The sequence below is a fragment of the Muntiacus reevesi genome, chromosome 6, assembly GCF_963930625.1.
Source record: "Muntiacus reevesi chromosome 6, mMunRee1.1, whole genome shotgun sequence".
Taxonomy (NCBI): domain Eukaryota; kingdom Metazoa; phylum Chordata; class Mammalia; order Artiodactyla; family Cervidae; genus Muntiacus; species Muntiacus reevesi.
Window position 1 is genome coordinate 89,919,486 of NC_089254.1, and position 25,477 is coordinate 89,944,962.

Here is a 25,477-nt window from a genome sequence, read left to right on the forward strand (position 1 = left end):
ATGGCAAATTCATCTCTAAACTTGATACAAGGAAGGACACACTAACTATGAGTCAAAATCAGGAAGAATAAAAGACTGATAATTTGATTACATAAAAATGTTTAACAATTTTTTCTGCATGGCAAAAAAAATCATTAACCAAAGATAAAAGATAAAATGGGAGAAAATATTTGCATTCATATTACAGATAAAGGGCTAACATCCATAATACATAAAGAAGACTTAAAATTGAGGAAATAAAGACAACTAACTTGACAGAGAAACGGGAAAGGACATGATATACAAGTGTATGCATGCGTGCTCAGTCAAGTCTGACTCTTTGCAACCCCATAGACTGTAGCCCACCAGGCTCCTCTGTTCATGCGATTATCCTGGCATTAATACTGGAGGGAGATGCTCCAGGGGATCTTCCTGATCCAGGGATCGAATCTGTGCCTCCTGCATCTCCTGCACTGGTAGGTCAATTCTTTACCACTGAGCCACCTGGAAAGTCCCATGAATGCACACACACACACACACACACACACACACACACACACATGCAGACACACACACAAAGTATACACATATGAAATGATGTTCAATTTCATTTATAAAAGAAATACAAATTGAAATTACACTGAGATGTTATTTCTGATCTATCTGATTGGCAAAAATGAAACAGTATGAAAAGTCACAGTTTGGCCAGGATATAGAGAACTAGGCACCCTTATGTGCTCCCCGGAGGAATGGCCAGTTCCAGGGCTGAGGCAGAGACAGTACAGTAGGAGGACCACTGTGCGCCAGAAAGCGAGGACGTGTGTCAGCGAACCGCGCAGATGTGCCCAAATCACACAGCAATCAGCTTCAGGAGGCACCTACTGGCCAAATCTAGGACAATTAGAGCTTCAAAATAAGTAAAGATAAGAATAGAGTAAGAATTCATGAGTCTAATCTGATATTTTTTTTCAGTGAGAGATAAGGGAACACTTTGTGGAAGAAAGCCAGTGAATAAATGAAGAGGGAATGATGAAATTTTAAATCACCATTGGGCAACCATCATAAGACTAACTGATTCAGTCAAGAATCATCCATGGATTCCAAAGCCTATAAATCTGAGGAGCAATAGTTTATTAATGAAAAACATCACTCCACAAGATAGTTACTGTTTGAAAAGAGGGAGAGAGTAACACTGGTCAAACCTGGCAGATAGGGCCTTAACCAAAGGCTCAAGGTCAACATGGCCAGAAGTGAGACAAACGGACATTGTGTGCTTCTGAAAATGATGTACTGAGAAGAACACAGTGTCCCCTGCGCAGCATTGCTGCCAAAAGTGCAAAACCTGAACCTCACCAGGAGGCGACTTCAAACAAACCAAAACTGAAGGATATGCGAGTAATAACCGACTTACTCCTCAAAACTGTCAATGCCATGAAACACAAAGACGGAAAAACTGTTTCAGGTGAAAGGTGACCAGATGCAATGTATGACCCAGCATTTTCCTACTATAAAGACATTTTGGGAATAACTGATGGAATCCAAGATCTGTACCTAGATAATATTATTGGATCACTGGTAATTTTCTAATTTTGAAAAAGAATAAACAAGGAGAACGAAGATCTGACTGAGAATGCATAACCTGCACCTAATGATAAGGAAACTTCAGAAAAATACAGAAGAAGGAATTTAAAAACTGTCAATCTGATAAAAGACAAACTGTAGGAACACTCCAGGAGAAAGGACAGTAAACAGATACAACAAGTAAATGTGACATATAACCTTAGACTGGATCTCATACCACAGGGGAAAATGTTATAAAGGACAACATCAGGTCAACTGACAAACTGTGATATAGATAATAGATTAGATTAAAATACTTTAGCAATGTAAATTTATGAAATAGTTTCTGTTGTATAAGTGAACATCCCTGTTCTCAGGAAATACACACTAAAATATCCAGGGGTAAAGGGCCATGATATATGTAACATTCTCAAATGGTCCAGAAAAAATATATTGATACACACACATACAGGACAAGAAAATACACACAAATGATAAAGGAAATGGGGAAAATGTTAACAGTAAGAGAATCTAAGAAAAAACAGTTTTTCTTTGCATTATCCTTGGGCTTTTTTCCCAACCTTCACTTTTAAATGGTCCATCCTCTAAATGAAACTATTACTCAGAATTACCATAAAACAGATTAAGATCAGCAGTCTTCAAAAAGAAACTACACTAAAAGTTACAGCTTAAATATTTTAACAATAACCATTATTTCCTAAGTGTTCATTTGAGAGATAAGGTGTCCGAAAATAGCCATGCTAGATCCTAAGGAAAACACAACTGGAAAGAAGGTGAAATGTGCAAAAGAAATTCCATGACATGTGACTAAGACAGTTAAGTTTCTCTAGAGTCAGGTTACCTGCCTCTGAACTTGGGCTCCAAGTCATGAACTTTCCTAAGCTTCGATAGTCTAAAAAGTGGGAATGATAATACTATTTCCTAGGACTTTTGTGGGATTAATGGAACAATAGGTGGGGGGGAGGGGGACTCCACATTTTTGCAAAATGCTCAACACAAACATGGTAAGCACTCATTATTATTATTGCTGTTGTATCATTACCTTTGTATTGTAACATATCTGCCACAGAGTAATGGGGCTTTTGGTAACTAACTGCAAAGAACACCAGAGAAGAATTCACGTTTATCCAGAACCAAAATATAAAGATGCTCTGATTAAGGGCCAGTTTTTAAGGCAGAATAGCCCTGGGGGGGAAAAAAAAAGGTCCTCTACCAAATTCTCAAGACTTGATGGAAGTATCAGTTGAAAATATCTCATTCTTCCCCATCTAATTTCTATGTTCACCAAGTCAAGGTCCAAACTTTATCCTTTTGACCAGATTACAACTGACCAGAGTAACCTTGGCAGATTACCTGGCTGGGATCTTCAATATCCTGTAAGCTTGTAATTCTGCTTAGCTTACTTAACATCGTCCAGTCTCACAGTCCTCATCAACTCTGAAAGAACTGATAAAATCAAAACTCTTTCCCTGCAAGGTCACACACTGGAGAGGCCCAATCAAACCGCAGTTCCCCTCCTCCTGAAGGCCTGCCTGAGCGGTCAGTGGCTTCCCTCCATGATGGGAATGTAACTACCACTGTGGACGTGCTAACTTTCCAGAAACATCTATCAAGGGTGGACCATCTGCCTCCATTAACCTCAGGACACCTAACGGACACTGTGAGCAATTCAATACTCACTGATTAATAAACACCAGCCTTCCAGAGAACCAGCACTGGGTACCAATCAATAACTTTGTGTTAATCATTCAAAAATGAGGGGGAACGTGGCTGAGTTAACCCTGAGATTAATTTTAACCTTTCAGGCAACATATTTCAGAATACTTCAAAAAAACTTAACTTTTAAGCATAAATATCACACAAGTTCACCATATAAATACATAAAAACACCCACACTGTATAACACCACACAGAATCACTATCGGAAACAATTTACTAATAATGCTGATTTCCAGTATTACTCAGTAAGATTTTCTTTGAACCTTCAGATAATCTTCAGTAAAACCCAAGAATCTCTTTTAAAAATAAAGAGAATATCCAGCTATTGTTCCTAAATGTTCACTTTCTCTGAGCACCTTTAAACATATTTATCTTCTCTCACCATCAAAGGTAGCAGAAATATACACACAATGTAAATAAATTCTATGTCCTGTTTGCCATCTTCTGTACTTTTCTACTGAAAGAAATGACAAAATTCTCTTCTTGTTTCTCACTCTTATAGGAGAAAAAAATAAACATCCAAGAGGAATGAACAAACTCCTAAAAGACCTCCTTCATGCTTCCTCTATGGAATTACAGACTTTCTAGACACTGCCCCCACCCCAAGTCCCTCTTCTCCACACCAGCACTTTCTGAAAACAATACCTCCTTACACTGTGAACATCCTTTCCCTTAAGTGACACAAACATCAAATGTCCCTTCAAAATTTAAGAGATAAAAAATTTTCTCCATCTTTGCTTCAGGTCTCATTCTCCTAATTTCTTTAGCACATAGAGAGAAGAATGGTCCTATATCCTACAAGGTTAATGACAGAATCAACCTAAGCCTATGCTTACTTACCGTTTTTAGTAAATAATGTTCAAAGTTGAAAAGGTTAAAAAAAAAGTATTCCCTACCCTCCAGCTATCTACTTCCTTCTCCTAAAGACATGAAAATGTTATAGTTCATTTTTTATCCTTCCAAGATGTTCTTTCTTTTCTTTTCTATCCGTCTTTCTTTTCTATCCTTCCACCATTGTTTATCCGTCCACCATTGTTCTTTCTTTTCTTTTCTATCTATCCATCCATCCACCTCTTTTTTTACATTCTTCTATGCTTTGTCCTTATCTAAGATAGTATCTTCAAGAATATAGCATATCAGAATATAATGGGCTTCCTTTTTCTATCTTACTGGCTATACAGGACTTTTAAAATATGTTGAAACCAGTTTCTGTGGTCCTACTCTTCTTGTTTCACCAATTCATTAAACGTACACTGTGCTGGACAAGTCCACCTGATATAAAATGAATACATACACACTCCACTCCCAAATGTAAATATCTTCTACATACTAGATCATGTTATATCAATGCAAAAATTGTTGGGTGGCATCATTGTACTGGGGTTACACAGAATAAAGTTCTCTTTAGCAGATATTTAAAGGTGAAATGTCATTGCATCTGCAACTTATATTCAAGTGGTTAAAGAAAATCATACAAATATATATACCACATTTGATTCAAAACATGTACATACACAAAGCATGACGCAAGCGTGGCAAAAATGCTAAAAACCAATTCGTCTAGAAAGGTTAACAGGTGTTCACATTACTGTTTTCCTAAGGGTTTGACATTTTCAAAATAAAAAGATGGGGTAATAAAGGAACTTCCACAAAGGTCCCCTCATTTACTACCCTAAAACATACAACTGTCCCTTCTGGACTCCCAGGCCTATGTCCTAACCAAACCCAATCCCACCCCTTCTACTCTCCCCCAAAAGAAAAGTAAAACAAATTCTTTAGCTATTCTTCTCAAACCGCTCAAATGTTGTGGCTCCTTAGGGTCTTCTCCTACTGCTCAAGTTCTTCTCCTTTTTCTCTCCTTGTCTAGTCGTTCTTTGGGGACACTCAGACATTTACTGCATCTTTTCATGGCCTAAGCACTGAGAACCCAGCAAGAGAGTAAGTACCCAGAGGAAGAAGCTCTGGATGAAGAATTCTTTTGTAATCCCTACAGCACCCAGTTCAAAAAGCATTTATTGAAATAATAGGTTTCTTCAAACAAAGAAGGGCATGGGAACTACTGGTAAGCAACGAGAGAAAGGTCTCGAAGCTCAGTCTTTTTAGAAAATCTTCTCCAGTCTCCTCATCTTTTTCTCCAACACGTTAAACTCATCTTTCCTAACCTTCCAGACTGCCATGACTGTCCACTCCCTGACACAATGACAGATTATCCTAGTGAGAATGGAAAAACCTGTTTCACAATCCCAAATAAAGCAACCCTAGAAGTGAGAATAGCCAATTCTCTTACATTTTATTTATATGACGTTACTCAACACAGTAATACACTGTCAACAATTTGCAGGAAAAAAAAAAAAAGTACCTCTCAGTCATCTGTCTATGGAATATCCCTGCGTGGCACGCTTCCACCAGTTTGAAACTGAGGGAGACCAGCCTCTGAATGTGTGTCTACTTTGGTTAATCACGAGGCAGCCGTCATGTCAACTAAGACAACAAGCTGTGTCTAACAACAGTACATTTTGGAAAAGTTAATTCACTAATAAGACACAGTACAAAGGATACCTACTAAAAAACTGGAACGCTTCTTGAAATAAGACTCAAGTTGAAATTTTACAAATGTAAAACAGGAAAATTCTAAATCTATTTCATTTTTCTCACTTGAGTATAAGTCACAAGCCTGGAAGAGAGCCTGTAGTTCAAGCCTCCAAAAAGTGAGGTCCAGAGAGGTTAAAACCCCCAATTCAAACACCCCACCACTAGCAAATTCAAGTCAAGCTAGGTTTAGAACTCATATACTCTTTTCAGGCTTCTCTGCCCATGGTGACCTCTCAATTTCAGAAATTAACTTTCTGGAAAAAAAAAAACCTGTTCTGTCTGAAAAAAGTAGCGGGGACGAGGAAGGGGAAGACTTAACTGTAGTCAGCTATGCCACTAACCAGGTGTGTAAAAGTAAGTAAACTATCTCATCTACAGAATAAGGAGACTGAATTCAATTAGCTCTGAAGCCCTGGAGAGTTAGATGGAGTACACTCTGATTCGTGAGAGTGGCGGAAGTAATAGCTGTGTATTTAACACAAATTTGACTCAGTCACATTTTTTATATCAAACTTAGTTACAGCTTAGGCAATTTAAAAACATTATTGTTAACTCAAACCACACGTTTTATTTACCAAAATTTTCATAAATACAAAGAATCTCAAAATTCATTATCTACTATTATCTACATTTTGGCAGGACGTCCTTTAGCACAAAATTTAAACTTCAATCTGAAACCTATTCGAATGCCTATTTAAATATCCCAAAGAGTTTGGAAAGTTATACATTTCACAGTTATTTTCCATTCAGCATGGCATCCGCTATATAGAAACATACTCACATCTTTAGAAATAGAAATATTCAGAAATAGTCTGCACCGGCATCTTGTCAGAGGAAAGCCTGCCTTTGGCTCTGGGCTGCCATTTAGTCAGGCTAACAAGAATGCCTGTGGGAACTATCAGTTGTTACTGGGCTACCCATACCAGGAACGGGAAAGGCAAAAGGAGAAGGAAAAAAAACAGAAGAAACAGAAAAGAACCCAAGAGTGGGCGGGGGAAAGGAAGGAAATCAAGAGTTAAAGAACATGGAAAAACAGAAAGACAGGAGAATAAGCAAGAGGAATGGCCTGTCAGTACCCAAGCATCCACAAGCCTTCGGACAGGCTGCAGACACCTTGAAGTGTTCCTGTTTGTTTTTCTTTTGTTCAGTTCTGGACAGAAAGTTTGTGCAGAGAGGACATGTTTACTTGTGCCTGCTCCTAGACTCCGTGTCAAGGATTAGGTTTCCAACATATGAACAGTAACACAGAAGGAGCTCTGATCCAAAATACACTAGACTGTTTACCGGGAATGTCCAGGACCTGACATGTTCTTAATGACTCATCTTTCCAGAGTGTGGATCTCTTAACTCCACAAGAGCACCGTGATCCAAAAAGATGTTTTAGCAAGTACTATGTATATTTATACAAATGCAATTCAGTGGTTTCAAACAACTGGTGCTGTCCAAAGAAAACAAGGAAATACAGTCCTCTAAAGGAGGGCATTTCCAGTCAGATCCTCAGGATGCCACTGCGGCTGACCCTCAACCACATGGGCCCCTTCCTCAGCAAAGCGGCTGAAACCTCAGACACAGAAGGAGCCCAGGATCTTGTGCCATCATCACGTCCCCCACACACGAGCAAACGCTCTACAGCTATTATTAGCCATGGTTTCTTCCACAGATGATCACTTTAAAAATCATTTTAAAGCCAATCTGTTGCTGGAAATATTTCTGTTTTTTAGAATTGTAAATGATCTTCTATTACTGAAAAATATGTGTCTTGAAAATATCCTGCAGCTGATATGAAATGACTAAATAGGGTACTGATACACTAAGCCTATGAAGTCCTTGTTCTAAACTGCTAGTTAGGTGTTAACAAAGACATACATGAGGCATGGAACAAACGTCTCTGTTCAGAAAAATTAATAGCAGGAGGAATCTTCATTTTGAACCCTTTAAAAGTGGGAGCAAGCAAGGATTTTGGTAACTTTTTCATGAAAATAGGAGAAGTCTGCAAGGACAGTAACTTCATCAGTTAACTAAAAGGCATAAAACAGGTAACAGATTTCAAAGCTAAAATCTAAAAAAAGGCTATGAATGGCATTTTATTTAAAAATACTTTTCACTGTTATCAGGTACCTGGATTTTTAGACAATGAGCACGAAGAGTGACAAGTCATCACAAATTCTATTGGGGCAGAGCCTATAAAAAAAGACATTACACAATTTTTAAAAGATAAACATTAGAAAAAGCTGAAGGGGTATTACTGACACAAAGACAAAGCCAATGAGGTAAGTGTTGCCAGTATAACTAGCAAAGATTAATCTATGGAAACATAAAAAAGCAAAAAACGGTAATTATAGACTTTTACAAAACGGACAATAGGTGCCATGAATGGATGCTACATCAATATAAAAACAGAAAGCACACAGTTGTCAATGACAATGAACAGATAAGAAGCCTGATGTAGTTGTGAGTATCATGAAAAGATTCAGTACTAACAAAAAGTGAAAGTCGCTCAGCCATGTCCGACTCTTTGCGACTGTATAGTCCATGGGATTCTCTAGGCCAGAATACTGGAGTGGGTAGCCTTTCCCTTCTCCAGGAGATCTTCCCAACTCAGGAATCGAACCAGGGTCTCCTGCATTGCAGGCAGATTCTTTACCAACTTTTAATGAGTTGTACAATAACTAATAGAAATATTAAGCAAGTTCCCTAGTAGTCCAAATATCGCCCAGTGTTTCTATCATGGAGATGAAAGCAGCAGCAGATTTCAGCTAGGGCCAAAAACTTTTCCACAGTGGAGTGTTTGGGTTCAATTAATTTTCAGGTCTTCTGACTTAGATGCTTGCATGTCTGGAAAGTATGGAAAAGCGTGCCCTTGAGACCCCTCCCTAACTCCTGAAGGAAACAGGGCCAAACACACTGCACACAGACTAATTCAAGGAGTCCTGGACTGCCTGATAGTTGAAACTCAGAAGCAACACCCTACAAGGAGGCCAGTCTTGATTAACAGGGCTTCCCTTGTGGTTCAGCTAGTAAAGAATCCATCTACCATGCGGGAGACCTGGGTTTAATCCCTGGGTTGGGAAGATTCCCCTGGAGAAGGGAAAGGCTACCCACTCTAGTACTCTGGCCTAGAGAATTCCATGGACTGTACAGTCCATGGGGTCGCAAAGAATCAGACACAACTGAGCGACTTTCAGTAAGCTGAAGTACTCCTATGAGGGTTCACAGTCCTAATACAAAGTGAAAAAACTCAATCACAGCACTTTAAGGCCAGAAAACCTTACTCCACCAAGCCCTCATTTTACAGGTGAGCAGCCTGTGGCACAGACTTGGACACTCGGAAGGTTCTGTATGAGTGGGAACTAGAAGCCAGTGGAAAGAATACAGAGCCCCAAGCACAGCATCCAAAGAGGCAGGTACCCACTGACCATTATTAGGCATTAACACTATTCCCACCTCAATACTGGAGAAGGAAGTGGCAACCCGCTCCACTAGTCTTGCCTAGAGAAAACTGTGGACAGAGGAGCCTGGTGGGCTGCTGTCTATAGGGTCGCACAGAGTAGGACATGACCGAAGCGACTTAGCATGCATGCACGAATTGGAGAAGGAAACGGCAACCCACTCCAGTATTCTTGCCTGGAGAATCCTAGGGATAGAGGAGCCTGGTGGGCTGCCATCTACGGGGTCGCACAGAGTGGGACGTAACTGAAGCGATTTAACAGTAACAGCAGCAACCTCGATACTTGTTCCACCAAACTTAAATAAGATCAGTCACAGGACAGAAAAGAGAGCTAGAAGGAAAATGAAGAAAGATGTGGAGGTAGTATCATAAAGGACATCCACAGAGGGCTTCGGCCGACCAGAAGTCAGCCGCCTGGCTGTCAGAGAAACAGAATTGTCAGGAGCTGGAAGACAGGACCCTCAAGAGGTATGGAAGGACAACGACGGATACTGCCAAGAGCTAGTGTGTGAAGTGCATTCACTCTCTAAAGCACAGGAAGCTTTTTAAAGGTACTGAGGGTGGAGGTGGGAAAGGGGGGACAAATTCTAAGAAAGATGAAGGGTGGGATCACACAGCAGCACCTTCCTCTCCTCTGGTTGCTCAATGAAAACTGGCCCATGGGCACTCTTGTCACAAAGACTGCCACGCCCAGCCTCAAACTGTCCAGTCTAAAGAATCCAAAACTAGCTCACAGATTTTGTTACAAAGATTCTATCAGATATTTCAGTTTAGAAAAGTCTGCAGATCTGAGTAGTAAATCACATGGAGTTCTTTTCAAAGTTAAGGTAGTATCCATGAAATACAGTCTGAAACCAATTATATGGATGCTAAATCCACTCTTTAAGATTTAATGTTCAACTGTTCTATAAAGGAAATTAGAAAATAAAAGAATTTCGAGATAAAATTTAAAACTGGTAGATGTGAAAAGCAAGGGAGACTTCGTGGCCTCAGCCCAGCTCTGCTGACTCTGCTACACAAATGATTTGTTTCCTAATCCATAAAACACACCCGTAATAAGCACTGCATGTGCCTTCCAGGAATTTGATTTAAACTAGTTAACGATCATAAAGCAATCTAAAAGTGTAAGCACTGCATGAATTCTCGGCATAACTTTGGAAAGGCATTTGATGTAAGTCAAGTAATAGCATCTGGTGATTAATTTGAAGGATTCACCGGAAATGAAAACTCATTAATTTATTTTTCTAACAAAAGAAGCCTGTGCTATTAACTAGTCTTGACATACCTACAAACAGGTTTAGAACATTTAAAATGTTTAGAAACCTTTCATTTTTATCCTCCCATTCCTTACTCTTCACCTGTTTCTTTTCTGTTTCCTTGCTTTCAGATAAGACTGTGTGTGTGCTAAGTCGTTTCAGTTGTATGGACTGTAGCCTGCCAGGCTCCTTTGTCCATGGGGATTCTCCAGGTAAGAATACTGGAGAGAGTTGCCATTCCCTCCTCCAAATCTTCCCAACCCAGGGATCAAACCCAGGTCTCCTACATTACAGGGAGATTCCTCTGTCTAGGAGCCTGGGATTTCCCAGGCAAGAATACTGAAGTAGGCTGCCATTTCCTCCTCCAGGGGATCTTCCTGATCCAGGGAGCAAACCCTTAGGTCTCTTAGGTCTCCTGCATTGGCAGGCAAGTTCTTTACCACTAGTGCCACCTGGGAATTCCCCCCAAATCTTACTATGCTTTCTTTTCCAATAAATTCATTCATATTAAAATGCATTGTCTCCATTTCTAAAATACATCTACAATTATTTGCATTTTCCTCTTCTCACAATGATCACTGTTACCTCACCTAAACTACTAAAACAGCCTGCGAGCTGGTCTCCCTGCCCACTGTCAATCCATTTCTCAGGGACAGCAGCTTGAATGATCTTTTTCAAGTAGATCATGTCATATCTCTGAAAATAAAAATAAATAAAATAAAATGCATTATCAAATCTTACTTCTGGTCACCTCAACCTTGAGTCCATCTGACTCTTGGCACTCAGGAGTCTAACCTGGAATGTTTCCACAGCACCACCTGTTAGACTGCCCTGGCATCTCCATGAACCAACCCCTCCTCCTAAGTCCACCCCCTCTTTCACCTTCTCCCCCTCACCCCAGCCTGGCAAAATAAGCATATACTCTGGGTAAGAACAGTGTGGTTGCTCTGCAAGAACTGCTTTAAGAAGTCTCCTGGTATCTCCAGTGAGCTCCTAGAGATTCCCACCTCAAAGCCCCTTCACTGGGAAACTACAGAGCCTCCACTGTTCCCCAAAGTCCACAAAATAGGGAATGGTCATGCCCTGGCTTCTTTATCTCCCAATGGGTACCTCATTCCTATAACCAGGAGTCTCCTACAAGGCAGCTACCTTCAGAGGACAATCCCCATTTAACATTATCAGAATCCATTATGGACCCATAGACTGGCTTTAATTAAGAAAAGACCTACATCTCAAAAAAATAAAACAAAACACACTTATATTTAATGAGTTCTGACAATTACCTAATGTGCTACATCTTGCCCTATAGATGTGTACTAAGAGGTACTTGGTTAGACTTGATACCCAAACATTCAGGTTAAGGGAGCAGCAAGCAGTTTTGTCATTTAATAGCATCAGTAACATTTCAATATATTTTACCTAGAGACTTCCACGATTGGGTAAGAACTCCAATCTGAGTTTTAACAGACTCTGAATTTTTGCAAACTATATGGGATTCTGAAGAAACTCTCATTAAAAATTAATGCATTTAAAATGTTGAAACCTCAGTTTTCCATATAGCAATCTTTAAATGAAATAATGTTGCAGAAATCAAAGGGTAGGTGTTACAACTTGAAGAGGGGAACAAGCATAGAATCATGGAACTTTAGAAGAGATGACCAAATCCAGTGGTTCTCAAAACGTAATCCTTCGACCAGCAACATCAACATCACCTGGGAACTTGTAAGAAATGCAGACTATTAGGTCTACCCTAGACCTAATGAGTCAGAAACTCTGAAGTAGGGTCCATCAATCTGAGTTTTAACAATCCCTCAATGACGTCTACATACACTAAAGTTCGAGAACCACTGATCCAATCCCACCGCTCCACTGAAGAGAAAAGAAATGAGGCTAGCAACTTCCTTCAATTCTTATACCAAGTGAGTGACCAAGGTCACTGAAGAAAATTCTCAATAAATCTTCAAAACGATTCTTAAGCTATGACATCTACATCCAAGTAGTCACATAAGATCTTCTAAGCTGACCAGGTCTTGATCTACTGCAAGTGTAATTCTTGTATGATTGCTATAAACCTGTGGTGGTGGTGGTTTAGTTGCCAAGTTGTGTCAGAATCTCTGCGACCCCATGGACTGTAGCCCGCCAGGCTCCTCTGTCTATGGAGTTCTTCTCCAGGCAAGAACACTGGAGTAGGTTGCCATTTCCTTCTCCAGGGGAGCTTCCCCAACCAGGGACTGAACCTGGGTCTCCTGCATTGCAGGCAGATTCTTTACTAACTGAGCCAATACTTAGGCAGACATGAATTTTTTTGTCATGAACGATTCACATTAAATACCTTTAAAAAAAAAAAAAAGATTTCACATTATTGACCTGTCCATAAAATCAACAACTCAAATCTCATAGGCTTTCTTGTTTGTTTGGTCGGGTAGGTTAACTTTTATTACTGACAGCAGCAGCGGGTTTTGTCTTACAGTCATTGTGTTTTGGTTCAGGTTTGAGGGGAACAGCAGGAACTTATGGGGACTCATGGCTGAGGGTTTGTTTTTTATTTGGGGGCTCCCCACCACAACCACCAAAGATGTTCACACACCACCACAGGCATTTGAAAAACAGTCATAAAGGACTAAGAGACCAGAAACTGCTAAAAGATCCTCCTCAAAAAACTTCATATTTTATCTTGGAATGTAGCATATGATTTTCCTTAGACAACAGATTTCTGTTTTCAATTATATTTTACTTACCCTGGTTTAAAATTAGTTTTCAGGCTTTCCTGGTGGCTCAGTGGTAAAGAATTCGCCTGCCAATGTGGGAGACCTGGGTTTGATCCCTGCTCTGGGAAGATCCCACATGCCAGGGAGTAACTCAGCCCACCCCCCAGCCCCCCACACCACAAGTGCTGAGCCTGTGATCTAGAGCCCACGAGCCACAACTACAGAAGCCCTGAGCCCTAGAGCCCTGAGCCAGAGAAGCCGCAGGGATGAGAAGCTACAGCGATGAGAAGCCTGTGCACCACTAGAGACTAGCCCCCACTTGCTGCAACCAGAGAAAAGCCTGCGCAGCAACAAAGACCGAGCACACCCAAAAATAAATAAATGCATTTAAAAAATAAAAATAGTTTTCATGTGTGCAACACGTAGCAGCAGAATGACAGGAAGCTAGTCTGTGTCTCCTAGGAACGAGCACAGGGCTGTAATCCAGCCACACGGAGGACCACAAGCTAGGTAAGTCTGACGCACAGCACCAAGAGCAGGCTGCATCGTCTTCTACAAGTACCAGACCACATGTGGGGCTGTATCACCAACCCACCAACACAGCATCAACCATGTGAAAGGAGCGCTACGATTTCAGCCTTAGGGCTCTCGCTCTAGACAGATGTTTGATGTATCTCATACCTTTTTATATAAATATTTTAAAATCTGGTAGTGGTTATCTGCACAACTAAACATCTGTTTCTATTTACATTTTAAAATATTTTCTTTTGAGAAGTTTATAACTTGGGTGTTAGGATTATCACAGACTGAGATTTAGAGGTTTAAGAAAGAAACGTTTCCATTCCTGTTTCTCACATAGAAGCTGTTTTCTCAATGTCATGCCATACGAGAGATATTTTCAGTCCTCTTTTCAGACTCTATTAACATCTATAATTACCTTCGATTTCACAAACCATATTTCCTAACTAACATGGCTCAGTGCATGACTAATTCTTTGAGGAAGAATCACAGAACAAGTTGCACAGCAATAGAAACAACTACCTCAATCTGACTTACACTTCCAACCCTCTCCCTGTGACCTGAGCACCAAAGCTTTTTGTGACTTTATTTTTCAATCTGTCCTCAAATAGGGGTAACAATTATTGCTATGTATCCTGCTACAGGAAAAGGAATCAAAGTCACTAGGCTAAGGATAATGTCCCTGGAGACATTCATTCCTCGGAAGAACTGTAAATTACAGTGCAGTCACTGAGTCTCGGCCTCCTCTTTAGCTCCACAACATACCCTCTGAGGCTAAATTCAGGGCGTTAAACTATTTGAGCGTTCTTCCACTCACCAAATGTTTCTGAGCACTTGCTCTGTGTCAGGTACCATACAAGGACACTGGGGATATAATGGCCAGCAAGACAAACATAGCGCCTGCTCTTCACAATACATCTAAGGAAAGCTCATGGGACTTCCAATCAGCTTATACACCAAGGATTCAAATCCATTTGATGTTCTAAACAATTACTCAAAGCCATAATGACCCATAATCACGCCACTCTGCTCCTGAAAATGGGAAACCACGTGAACTCCATGAAAAGTCCACAGAACACAGACAGATGCTCGACAATATGAAGGCCTCACGTAGGTTAAAAATATCCTGGAAACACCTTATGATCTATGAATGGGAAGCACAGTGTTATGTGCTATAAAATGAATCAAGATTTTTCTTTTAAAGGCAGAACACTGTAAGTTAATGTTTACCTATAAAACACTAGACTCAAACGTAAGCAAATCCTCTGTAACTGTCCAATGCAGCAGCCACCATCCACTTGTGGCTATTTTTAAATCAATGAGAACTTTAGTTCTGTGTCACACTAGCCACACTGAAAGTGGCTCACTAGCCTCAAGTGCTTAGTGGCTATCACTTCTAAGTCATTATAAATGTATCATTATAAATCATTCCTATCATTCTGGAAAGCTCTATGGGACAGTGCTACTCTACAAACTCTGTAATACTAAATCTGAACGTTACAGTGTAATGAAATGTGATGATGCATCTGTACTCTGCCACGACACATAGAAGTCTGTTCATCAATAATATAGTGCCATTTCTTCCTTCCTAAGGAAGCTGAAAAATGGTAATATTGAACATCTCTCCCAGAGCTCACAAGTAAACACTTGGCAAATTGAGAGTGAAATTGGGAAACAAGTGAAAAGCTGATTACATTTAGTCCCGTCCTTACTACTCCTTTTACTGGAATATGCTGGTGGTACCCTGTATTCTCTGTTCAAAGATGCATGGTTTCAGCCTAGCAGCAGAAGTGAGGATGGTAAAGAATGAGTGATCAACCCAAATAATGCAACTCAAATTCAATTTAGACTGACGTAATAAACGTGGATGCCTGCAGTGTGCCAGTGGTACACAAATAAACACCATTTCAACCTTTTATAAGGTCAATTTAGTACAGGTGTCCAACGTATAAACAAAAACAACATATGTTGTGAAAAAATGCATTGAGACACATCTGTGCAAGGAATGGAGGTGACACAGCAGGATGTTTCCAAATACCTTTCAGGAAGAAATTGGGGCTTCCCTGGTGACTCAGACAATAATCTGTCTGCAATGTGGGAGACCTGCGTTCAATCCCTGGGCCAGAAAAGTCCCCTGGAGAAGGGAATGGCTACTCACTCCCCTATTCTTGCCTGGAGAATTCCATGAACAGGAGAGCCTGGCAGGCCCCAGTTCAGAGGGTCGCAAAGAGTCAGAGATGACGGAGTGACTAATATTTTCACTTTCGTGAGAAATTAAGAGCAAAGTCCTAAAGGAGGTACCCTAGAAGCAGAAGACAGAGCTGTCCACAGGAACCACAAGTGGTTTGACAACTCTGGATTAAAGTATCTTTGGTGGTCAACAGGGATGAGGATGACAAGGGAGGGAGGGAGATGGGGTTAGAGAGCTATTTCCATGCCAAAAATAGCTTACACTCAGTTATATCAGGCTTGCCCTAGTGGTATGTCTGTCTACAAGCTTCCCTAACCAAAACTGCAAGCCACATGAAAACCAGTCTCCGAAACTCGCTAAGTAATTTGCCTACATCTGCCATACAGCTAACAGTGTTAGAAAGCAATCATTAGTAGGAATATGAAGACATTTCTTTGTGACGCAGTACCACTTAATAATGTGTATTGGTCACAAAAACATTGTAATTAGAACCCTCTGTTTTTAAGGATAAAATCTCTATTGTCTGTGAGTTTTATTTCCAATATCCTTAGAGAATATATCAAGGAATACATTTTCAAAACAAATAGATTACTCCCACATCTAAATATTCCCACTAAGAGTTTATCTGACAGAGGAAAATGAAACAAATAAGAGAGAGAAGGGGATGCAGAAACAACACTTCTGTACTCCAGACCAGAGTGGTTTTTTTTTTTTTTTTTTTTTCCTCCTAAATTTTCAAGGCAAAGCTTCTGCTACTCCGTATACTACCTTGCACGTTCTGCTACAACCAGCCAAGGACCAACAAAATTATATCGTGTCCACCAACCTAAAGGACTTCTGTGAATGCTTGTGTAAATCCTGGGAAATTATCTGCATCTTCTGGACTCTTCACTTCACTTTACACGTATGTTCAAGTCTCAAAACAACTTCCATGGAATCAGTTCTCTCCAAATTACTGGGATCCCCTCTTCAAAGAAACTTGGGAGAAAATGTTAGTAGCCTATATAGGTCTCAACGAATTCACCAGGTGATTCTTCTCCCTTTCACACAAACAAAAATACATATATATTTCGATAAATTGGCTGGTCTTTAGGCAAACCCAAAACTATTTCTATTCGCACAAACACGTGCCATTTAGGTAAGGGTAGATTTCCACGCCTCCGCTACCCCGAGCGCCACCAAGGCCGCGCGCCCCGTAATGACTGGGTTTTGGAATCAGCTTGCCTGGGTTCTAGTTACGGATCGTCACTGACCAACTCTTACTTAACCTCCTGAGCTTCCACTCCATCACCTGTAAAATGGGGGTAACAATGTTTCATCAAGAACGTCAGGGAATGCCAGCACATAGCTACTCGCATCTACTGACATATCAACACCTGTTGGCTATTTCAGCTATTTCGTCCCTAAAGATGGATGGTTTCACAGCTATCTATTCCAGCCAGCTAGTTCTGTAAGCTCTCAACCTTCCTCGTTCAAAACATCACACACACACACACACACACACACACACACACACACACGTTCAGCCCTATTTGGATTTGGGTTTACTGGTCTAGGAGTGGGCCGGGCATCAGAATTCTTTCTAAACCGCTCCAGTTACTTACAACGTGCAGTCTGGATTAAGAGTCACAGATAGGTCTCTATATGCCCACAGAGACTCACGCCTGCAGTCTGTTGATTTCCAACTGAAACAGCGCAGGCGGGCCCCCAGCCCGGATGGAGCAGGCTTGCCTGGATGCTGTGACGACGAACTCCAAAGTGCGGTGGGATTTACACCCACGCCCGCACACCGCTCACGAGGACCAACTCCCACGAACTCCACCAGGTGGGGCCTGGACACCCGGCGCGATCGAGATGTGTCCGGGGCACACGCCCCCTCGCCCCTTCGGCGACAGCACCCCGCGGGCGCCCGGCCCTCCGGACGCGTGCGTCACCGCGCCCCAGCCCCCTCCCGCCCCCGGCACGTGACTCGACACGCGCCAGCTGCACGCGGGCTCCATCAAAACAAAAACAGAGAGGGCCGGCCGGCCGGCCTGGCGGCGGGGAGCGCGCGGGGGCGGCGAGCGCGCCCCCGCTGCCGCTGCCCGGAGCCGCGGCCGCGCCTCCGCTACCCCGAGCGCCGCCAAGGCCGCGCGCCCCGACCGGCCGGGGGCGGGAGGGCAGAGGGCACCACCCTGTTTACAGCCCTCGCTCCGGGCCGGGGACCCCGCCCGGAAACGGCCTCCCGGGAAAGGGCCCTGGCGTGCGCACCCACCCGCGGCCCGGACGTCGGCGCTGGCGTGGGAGGCTCGGGCCGCCGCTCGGAATAAAGCCGCGTCGCCACGGAGCTGGGGCCCCGGGCCCGCGCGAGTCTCCGCTCCTCCTCGGCGCGCCGCCCACGGCTGCTTCGTGTCAGCCCCGGTCACGACTCTGCTACGCACTTCACCCCCCAGCTCTCGGCTCCGGCGCTTCCGCAGACCCTCCTCACGTGGCCGCCTCCTCCCGGCCCCCTATACTCCCCGGCGACCGGGCTGCGGACCCTCCCGCACTTCGGGACCCCGCGCTGCTCCTACCCCGGGGAGGGAGTACATCGCCCGTCTCGGACCCACCACCTCCCCATCTTCCGCCGCGGGAGGGAGGGAAGGGTGGCCATGAGCTGTCAGAAGCTCAGTTTTCCACATGACGAACCTCATCTTCACCCTTACACATCCCTACTCCCCCTTCAGCCTAGCTTCGAGATGAATCAGATATTTAAAGCGGGGTGGGGAGGGGTTGTCTTCATTTTTCTCCCTAGTCGGGAAAAAAAAAAAAAAAAAAAAAGACGCAGCTCTCCGATCCGCTCGCTTTTTAAGACTCCCCACGTCGTCCCATCAAATGCAACTTAGAAAATAGAAATGCCCACCACACACCTGCTACGCCACCCACCCTCTCGGAACCTGGAGACCCACCCAGCCCGCCTTCTGGAACCTGCGCCTGGGGTGGGGTGGGAGCGGTGCCGTCCGGTTCCCTAAAGTAAGAGGGAGTGAGAGGGGATCAGGCACCCCCCCAGCCCCGCCCAAGAGCGCGATCCTCCGGTCCCCCAACTCGAGAGCGCAGCAGGGCATCGTCCGTCCCTCCCAGTGGAACGAGGAAGGTAGCCAACGGCCTGGGTGCCCGGGGGTGCTGTTTTTCCCCTTTAGAACGCAGACGCCGCGTCCTCTGTGAGCACCCCCACCCCCGTCGCCTGATTTCTGGTGGTCAGCAAAGGTGGGGTAGGGGGGAAGACGGGACCAAGTACTCTGGCGGTTCCGGGATGTGAGTCTCCGCGGAGTGAAGAGGTGGAATCTCGAAATGGAAACAGTCTTCCCCCCTCCCTCCCCTCCTCCTCCTCCTCCTCTGTTTACCTCAAGTTTGAATTTTATCTGCGCAACATTAGCTGGAATGCGGACATTGAAAAACACACACACACACACACACACACACTCTCAACCCGGCAGCAGCTCCGGTGGAGCCATGTGGCATCAAGCCACCTCAAAGGGGAAAAAAGTGCTCTTAGCAACACAAACATGGCGAAATCGCCTCGGCATTCCCGGCTAACGCCACCACCCCTACCTTTCCTCGCCCGGTTCGCCAACATCCCGGCCGGGACCTGCGGGCCCTTCCGGGGGGAGGCGAGGGGCCCCCGGGGAGTCCCAGGGTGGGACCGCGGGGCGTGCGAAAGAGGAACCAGAGTCCACAGTGCAAATGTTTCTGCTGGACCATCGAGCCCGCCGCCTCGCAGCAGTGAGGGGATGCCTCTTTTCATCTCTTGAGAGGTCCAAACGGAGAACAAAATTCCCATCCCGAAGTCCTGCTGGGCCGGCTTTCCCCACCCTCAAGAACTTACCTTGGGGCTGAACACACGCTGCCGCTTTAATCCCTTTCTTCTTTCCTTCCTCCGGACGAGACGCAAGGGGGAAAACGATGCGCATGTATATTTGTAGAGCACAGTCTTCTAGAATTCCTCTTTGATCATCAGGAGGAGCGATGGAGGCTCCGGAGACAGGTGCAGTGCTGGCCGAGGCTGCCGGCTAAAAGTTGTTCTCTTGGCTGTGGGCGGCGGGGGTCCCCTCGGCCGGGGCTGGGGACCGGGTCTCCCTTCCCCCCCGCCGGCGTCGCCCACTTCCCGCGGGGAGCTGCTGCGTGCGGCTCGGCTGCAGGGGAGGTGGCGTAGTTTCTCTTCCTCCCACCTCTTCTCACTCACTTGTTTTTGTAGCCGTGGGCTCCCCTAATGCTTTCCTCTCCACAATGTTGTTTCATTATATCATGTCCATCATGTGACACCGGAGAGGCCTCTCTATGGAAACTTAAAGGGCCTCCCACGTGACTGCAGCAGCAACAACAGCAGCGGTAGAACTGGCGGCGGCGGCCGCAGCCTTTCGTACCACCACCACCACCCACCGAGAGCCCCTCGCAGCATCCCGGAGGGGCTCCTGGCGCTGCAGAAGCCCTGATGAGCGAGCCACAGCATCCGGGAGCTGTGGCGTCTGTGCGTGCGTGTAGCCTTTGCTCATTACATAGGAAACCGAACAGAAGGAGCGTCCTTAAATCCTTTCCTACAGTCACAAAACCCACGCTCTGTTAAGATGACATTTCGTGGCTCCTACTTTATTTTCCCCTAGAGCAATGAGTTTTCTATCAGGTCTGATTAAATTTTACCGAGGCAAAAAGAAGAACCAGACTTGTCCCTCTGCGAGTTCAGCCAATTCTTGGGTGGCTCAGAAATGACAAAACAATAATAACAGAAATAGAATCAGGCATTTGATACATAATTACCATCGTACCAGTTTTAAAGCTTTTCTGGAATCCACATTCCTCCGGTAACTGTGTTGACGATGCTTGCAGGAGGCAAATGCAATGCAGTTTTTCTCTTCCGCAGCTATATTAGGACTTTGTTGCTGACAACAGTAAAAACTTGTTTGTGTCAGGAAGTGAGGTACGACGATATGACCTGGAAGGTACAGACAAAACCAAAGTGGCAGCTTTCGCATTACTTTTCTGACCACATTCTTTCAAATAGAAGCAGCTGATCTGCTGTAAAATGCGTAGCGTGTTTGGTGGGAAATCAAATAATCAGAAAAACACATTTTCCCCTTAATCATAGTGGATGTGCTAGAAGCTAGAAATTACCTATAGATTGATATACAGTTTGTATACAGAGAAAAGTCTGTGCCTTTATATGATATTTTGAACCAATAACTTTGTCATCATTTCTAGCATTTAACTGAAGCATTTAACAGACACTTTGAAAGACTTAAGTCCAGTTATGTGTGAATCATAACATCAGTTTTTAGAGCCTTCCGTGTTATTGAATCACAACCCCCAATCCTAAATCTCTGCCTTAAAGATTGTGTGGATCATAGGATTTTATCCTGTAAATCCAAGCTAAACGGCTCTTGTGATGTTTTAGTTCATGCTTTTCAATTTATAAGGAAAACTCCCTGTTGGACTGGCAGCATTATGAAAAACTTCATAGGAAACTGAAGAGTGGGGCGGAAGATCATGTTTTCTTTGCCTTGACTGTATCTCTTTCCATCTCATCAGTTTCCCTCTGATTATCAGCCATGATGCATGATCTCCACTACATCCCTTCTGATTCCTTAATATGTCCCTCAATATTTACCTTACTATCTAACGCCTAATTCTTCCATTCCTCTCCCCTTTCCTGCTTTTGCCTCCCAATTCACCCTGTGCTGCCTAGATATTTAGCTCAGCCCCCCCCCCAAATTCTCCCTCCCAGTCCTCCTTCCAAAGCAGGTCCCCTCCCCTACCCAGCTCGGTCTCCCTTCTCTGCAACTCTACCTCCTTACCTTTCTTTGACCTCCTTTATTCTCCTTCACAGTCTGGCCCTCGACTTCTTGGCCTCTTCTTCCCCTTCTTCCCCTGCAATGACCTGCCTCAATTGGGGTCTCCTTCACACCCTTCTCTTTGGTCCCATCCCTTCTGACGCCGAACCCCCAGCTTTCCTCATGGGCTTGGCCTGGTCGGCTTGAGCCTGATTTTGTTCCCATGCCCCTGGGCTGGGAAAAGAGTGTGTGGTGCAAAGCGGGGGCAAGCATCCCCCTCGGCGGTGGCCCCTGCCTGGTTCCCCCTCCGCCCCTCCCGAGTCCCGGTTGCGGCGCTTCCTGGGCGGATGGTTGGGACTTGCTGCGGCAGCTGCGGTTCTGCTGTGTCATGCAAGAAGGAGGCGGCGGCGGCGGCCGGAGCTGGAGGGGGAGGAGGGGAGGAACCTGATCTCTCCGGTAGCGAAGGGCTGGAGGCAAACACCGAGTTCCCCCAGAGCCGCCCGGGAGCAGGGAGGGCTCCGCCACCCCGGGGGGCCCTCCCCGCGGGGCAGATGGTAAGTGGGGCGGCGCAGGTGGTCGCCTTGGGAAGGGAGCGCGCAGGGGGTTAGGTGGGGAGGCGGGGAGAACTAGGAATCACCCTGGCCAAACTGAAGGAGCCCAGTGTCCAGCTGAAAGGGACCCAGGCCACAATAAGGATGACCAGTGGCAATAGGTACCGTTCGAATAACGCCCCGCAGGTGACCCAGGCTACACAGAGGAGTAGTGCCTCCTGAACCAAGGACCGAGCTAGAGGCAATGATTCAGAGTCAGAAAACCATCATCCCATCAGCCCTGGCGCTTTAGGGTACAGCTGAGGAGCAGAAGTCGACATACACTCTATTCCTATAGCCTGGCTGAGCTTTATGGGTTGTCTTGTTTAAAACTAGGAAAGGGTATGGAAACCTGCCCAACCTCACTTTAGCCACAGACATAATGCTCTTGGCCAGTGGCCTTGGACAAACAGCCTCTGGTGCAATTAAACAATCAATAGGAAAAATAGCTTCTTTCCCTTCACCACCCTCCTTTCCCAAGCAGCTTCAACCAGAGTAATTTATTCTGTTTAAAGGAGAAAGAAAACTATGCCTTACGGTTTCCCTCCCACCTTACCCTCTGTCAGCCTCAGTCCTACTACACAAACTGCCCACCCCAGTTTCAGACTAATTTACATTCGATGAGGGGACTGTCTTCAAGTCTGAAGAATTTTCACCTCTGCTGCCCTTTACTGGGAGGGGATTCAGAAACGTAGAACTAAAAGCAGTGAACATGGGGACATGGGGACAGGCTGGGCATGTAGGAAAATTGCTTCTTTTACCTGAGTGCAGTTCTCAGGACAACTTAACATACACACACACATATATATTATATATATGTATATATATTATTCTTGTGCATTTTGCTTCTGGAAATCAAAGCACTTTCTGCAACATCATTTTTTTTTTAAATGTCAGTCATACATTAGCAGTAAGGGGTTGGCGGGATTAACTGAAAGGCTAATGACTGTCTCAGAAGCATGTGCTGTTGCTAGGGAACTCAAGCTCGTCCTGCTTTCTGATCACTCGTATGTTACGTGGAAATCAAACTTCTCAGGGTGGTATTAAAATGAATGGCATTTGGTTAAAGGAGTTCTCGCTTGTGTTGTAGCATCCTGAATTATTATCAACTCCCTCACACCCACATATCTTGTTTTCCTAATTTGATTTCTGTATGTGCGTCACTACCAGGGACACGCAGACTAGACCAGTCAGGTTCACTTCCTGTTTCTCAGAACTGGTTTATATTTGGTTTCATAGCTTTAGCTGGTAAAATATTATCAAACTGATACTCTTGGAAAGAAATCTGTGCTTGCCGTGAAAACCAATTATCCCAATTAAATTCTAATTCCCAGAGAAAATGTCATAATTTGAGGAATAAGGTATACTGCCAGTTGCCATTTGAGAAAACCATTCTTGAAATGTAAAGCCTAGAAAAACCCGTCATCTTTATTTCTTTTACCCAGAATCTTCATTCCTCAGCATTAGAACTAAAACAAACTCAATTTGAGGGGAGGTTTAAGTATGATATTTCTAAAATAAAGCTCAAAAAATACACACTGGTCCTGGGGAAATCGTTTAGACTAAATAAGGCATGGAACTGAATAGAATCCAGGCCCCAGAAGTACAAATAAGCTTGGGTTAGCGTTGGGGCACTCAGAGAACAGAGTGTGATTACAAGGCTACAGTACAAATAGAAGCCCGTCTCTTTGTACTAATTGTCCCTTTTACCAATTCTCCTATGTCCCTGGATAAGACAGCCTTGCTTAGTTTTCAGTTCCTTCCTCTTTATAACAAGGATATCAAAAAAGGCAATATCATAAAGATAAGCACTATGTAAATAGTTAGATAGGTTCTGATGTAGATAATTTGTTTGGATGGAAGATAATAGGGTATCTATATCATTGAGGAGAGACCAGCCAACTGAAAGGTAGGAAATTTTAATAGGCTGGATGACTTTGGGTGAGCTCTACAAGTCTTCTCCTGTCTGTTTCCTCATGAAAGCTAAATAGAAGTACTGGGCTACAGAATCTTTAAGATTCTTTCTATTTACAGAATTCTGTGTTGTACTGAACTCACTACATAAAAATTTCAATTTTAGCTGAATTTTGCAATGTTAAATTTTGGCACTGAAATTTTAATACCTATCCATAGAAACCTTGGAAGAAATCATAATGGGAAAGAGTATGCTGTTGACACATCACTTTATAGTGTCAGTTGCCAGATGAATAAAATCTACCTGACTCCCAATGTACTTAACTCTGCTTACTTTCAGGTGTTGTAGAAGGAACAGGATGAAAGGTAGAAAGGATGTAAAAGTGTATCAAAAGATCATTCAATTTAGATTTATTTAACCCAAAGTACTTTGATGAGCAGAATGGTGGAATGATGAATAAAGGCTATTAAAGAAATACATGATTAACTGAACTTTCATGGAGTTAGTTATCTATTTGCCTGTATTTTAATTAGTTACAGGCAAAAATATAACTAGATTTTTAAAATTTTCAGGCTCAAGATGTTAAGAAGTAGCATGAAGAAATGTGAGATTTGTGCCAGACAGAGAAGATCTGACTTTGAAACCCAACTCTTCCACTTTCTTTATTCATTATTGAGTGCCTGCTATGTGTCAGGTACTGTGCTAGGCACTGGGAATAAAATGATGAATAACATAGTCTCCTCTGAAGGATCTTCTGGTTTAATGAGGAGACAGATAAGTACAAAATTGATCACACAATACTAGGATGTTAGCAACACGGGAGCTCATTGGAAAGGTACATACTTAACCTTCACTGGGCATAGTCACAGTCCCTAACAATAGAGAATGAATTTAGAGAGTAGATCTGAAGCATAAGTAGAATAATCCAGACCAGTGGGCAACTCAAAGAGAAATGTAGACCAGGCAAAGAAAGTATTATGTGTAAAGTCCTGAGGATAAGAAGGTGTGCCCATAGAGTTGAAGGTGAAGGACAGAGCCCAGCAAGTAATAGATTCTGTCTTGTATGAATGCATAGCAGAACCCAGAAAGATCAGCAAGGTCTTATATTATGTAAAGTCTTATATATCATCCTAATAAGTTTCAACTTACCCTAAAGCCAGTGGAGAACTACTGATGAGTTTTAAGGAACATAGTAA

The 25,477-nt window shown here is 43.6% G+C and overlaps 2 protein-coding genes across 2 annotated transcripts in view; one reads left to right on the forward strand and one right to left on the reverse strand.

The window, feature by feature from the left end:
* Positions 1–25,477, reverse strand: part of LOC136170342 (uncharacterized) — an 83,883-nt gene that overhangs the window by 57,372 nt on the left and 1,034 nt on the right. The window contains exons 2-3 of the mRNA XM_065938495.1: positions 21,801–22,356; positions 19,838–20,941 (exon numbers count right to left, since the gene is read on the reverse strand). Coding sequence (XP_065794567.1) covers positions 20,915–20,941; positions 21,801–22,356 — 583 coding nt within the window. The 3' untranslated portion in view covers positions 19,838–20,914. The remainder of the gene's footprint in view (positions 1–19,837; positions 20,942–21,800; positions 22,357–25,477) is intronic.
* MKLN1 (muskelin 1) overlaps positions 22,220–25,477 on the forward strand; it is a 390,406-nt gene continuing 387,148 nt past the window's right edge. Inside the window, exon 1 of the mRNA XM_065938894.1 lies at positions 22,220–22,330. The gene's annotated coding sequence lies outside the window, so the exon portion shown is untranslated. The remainder of the gene's footprint in view (positions 22,331–25,477) is intronic.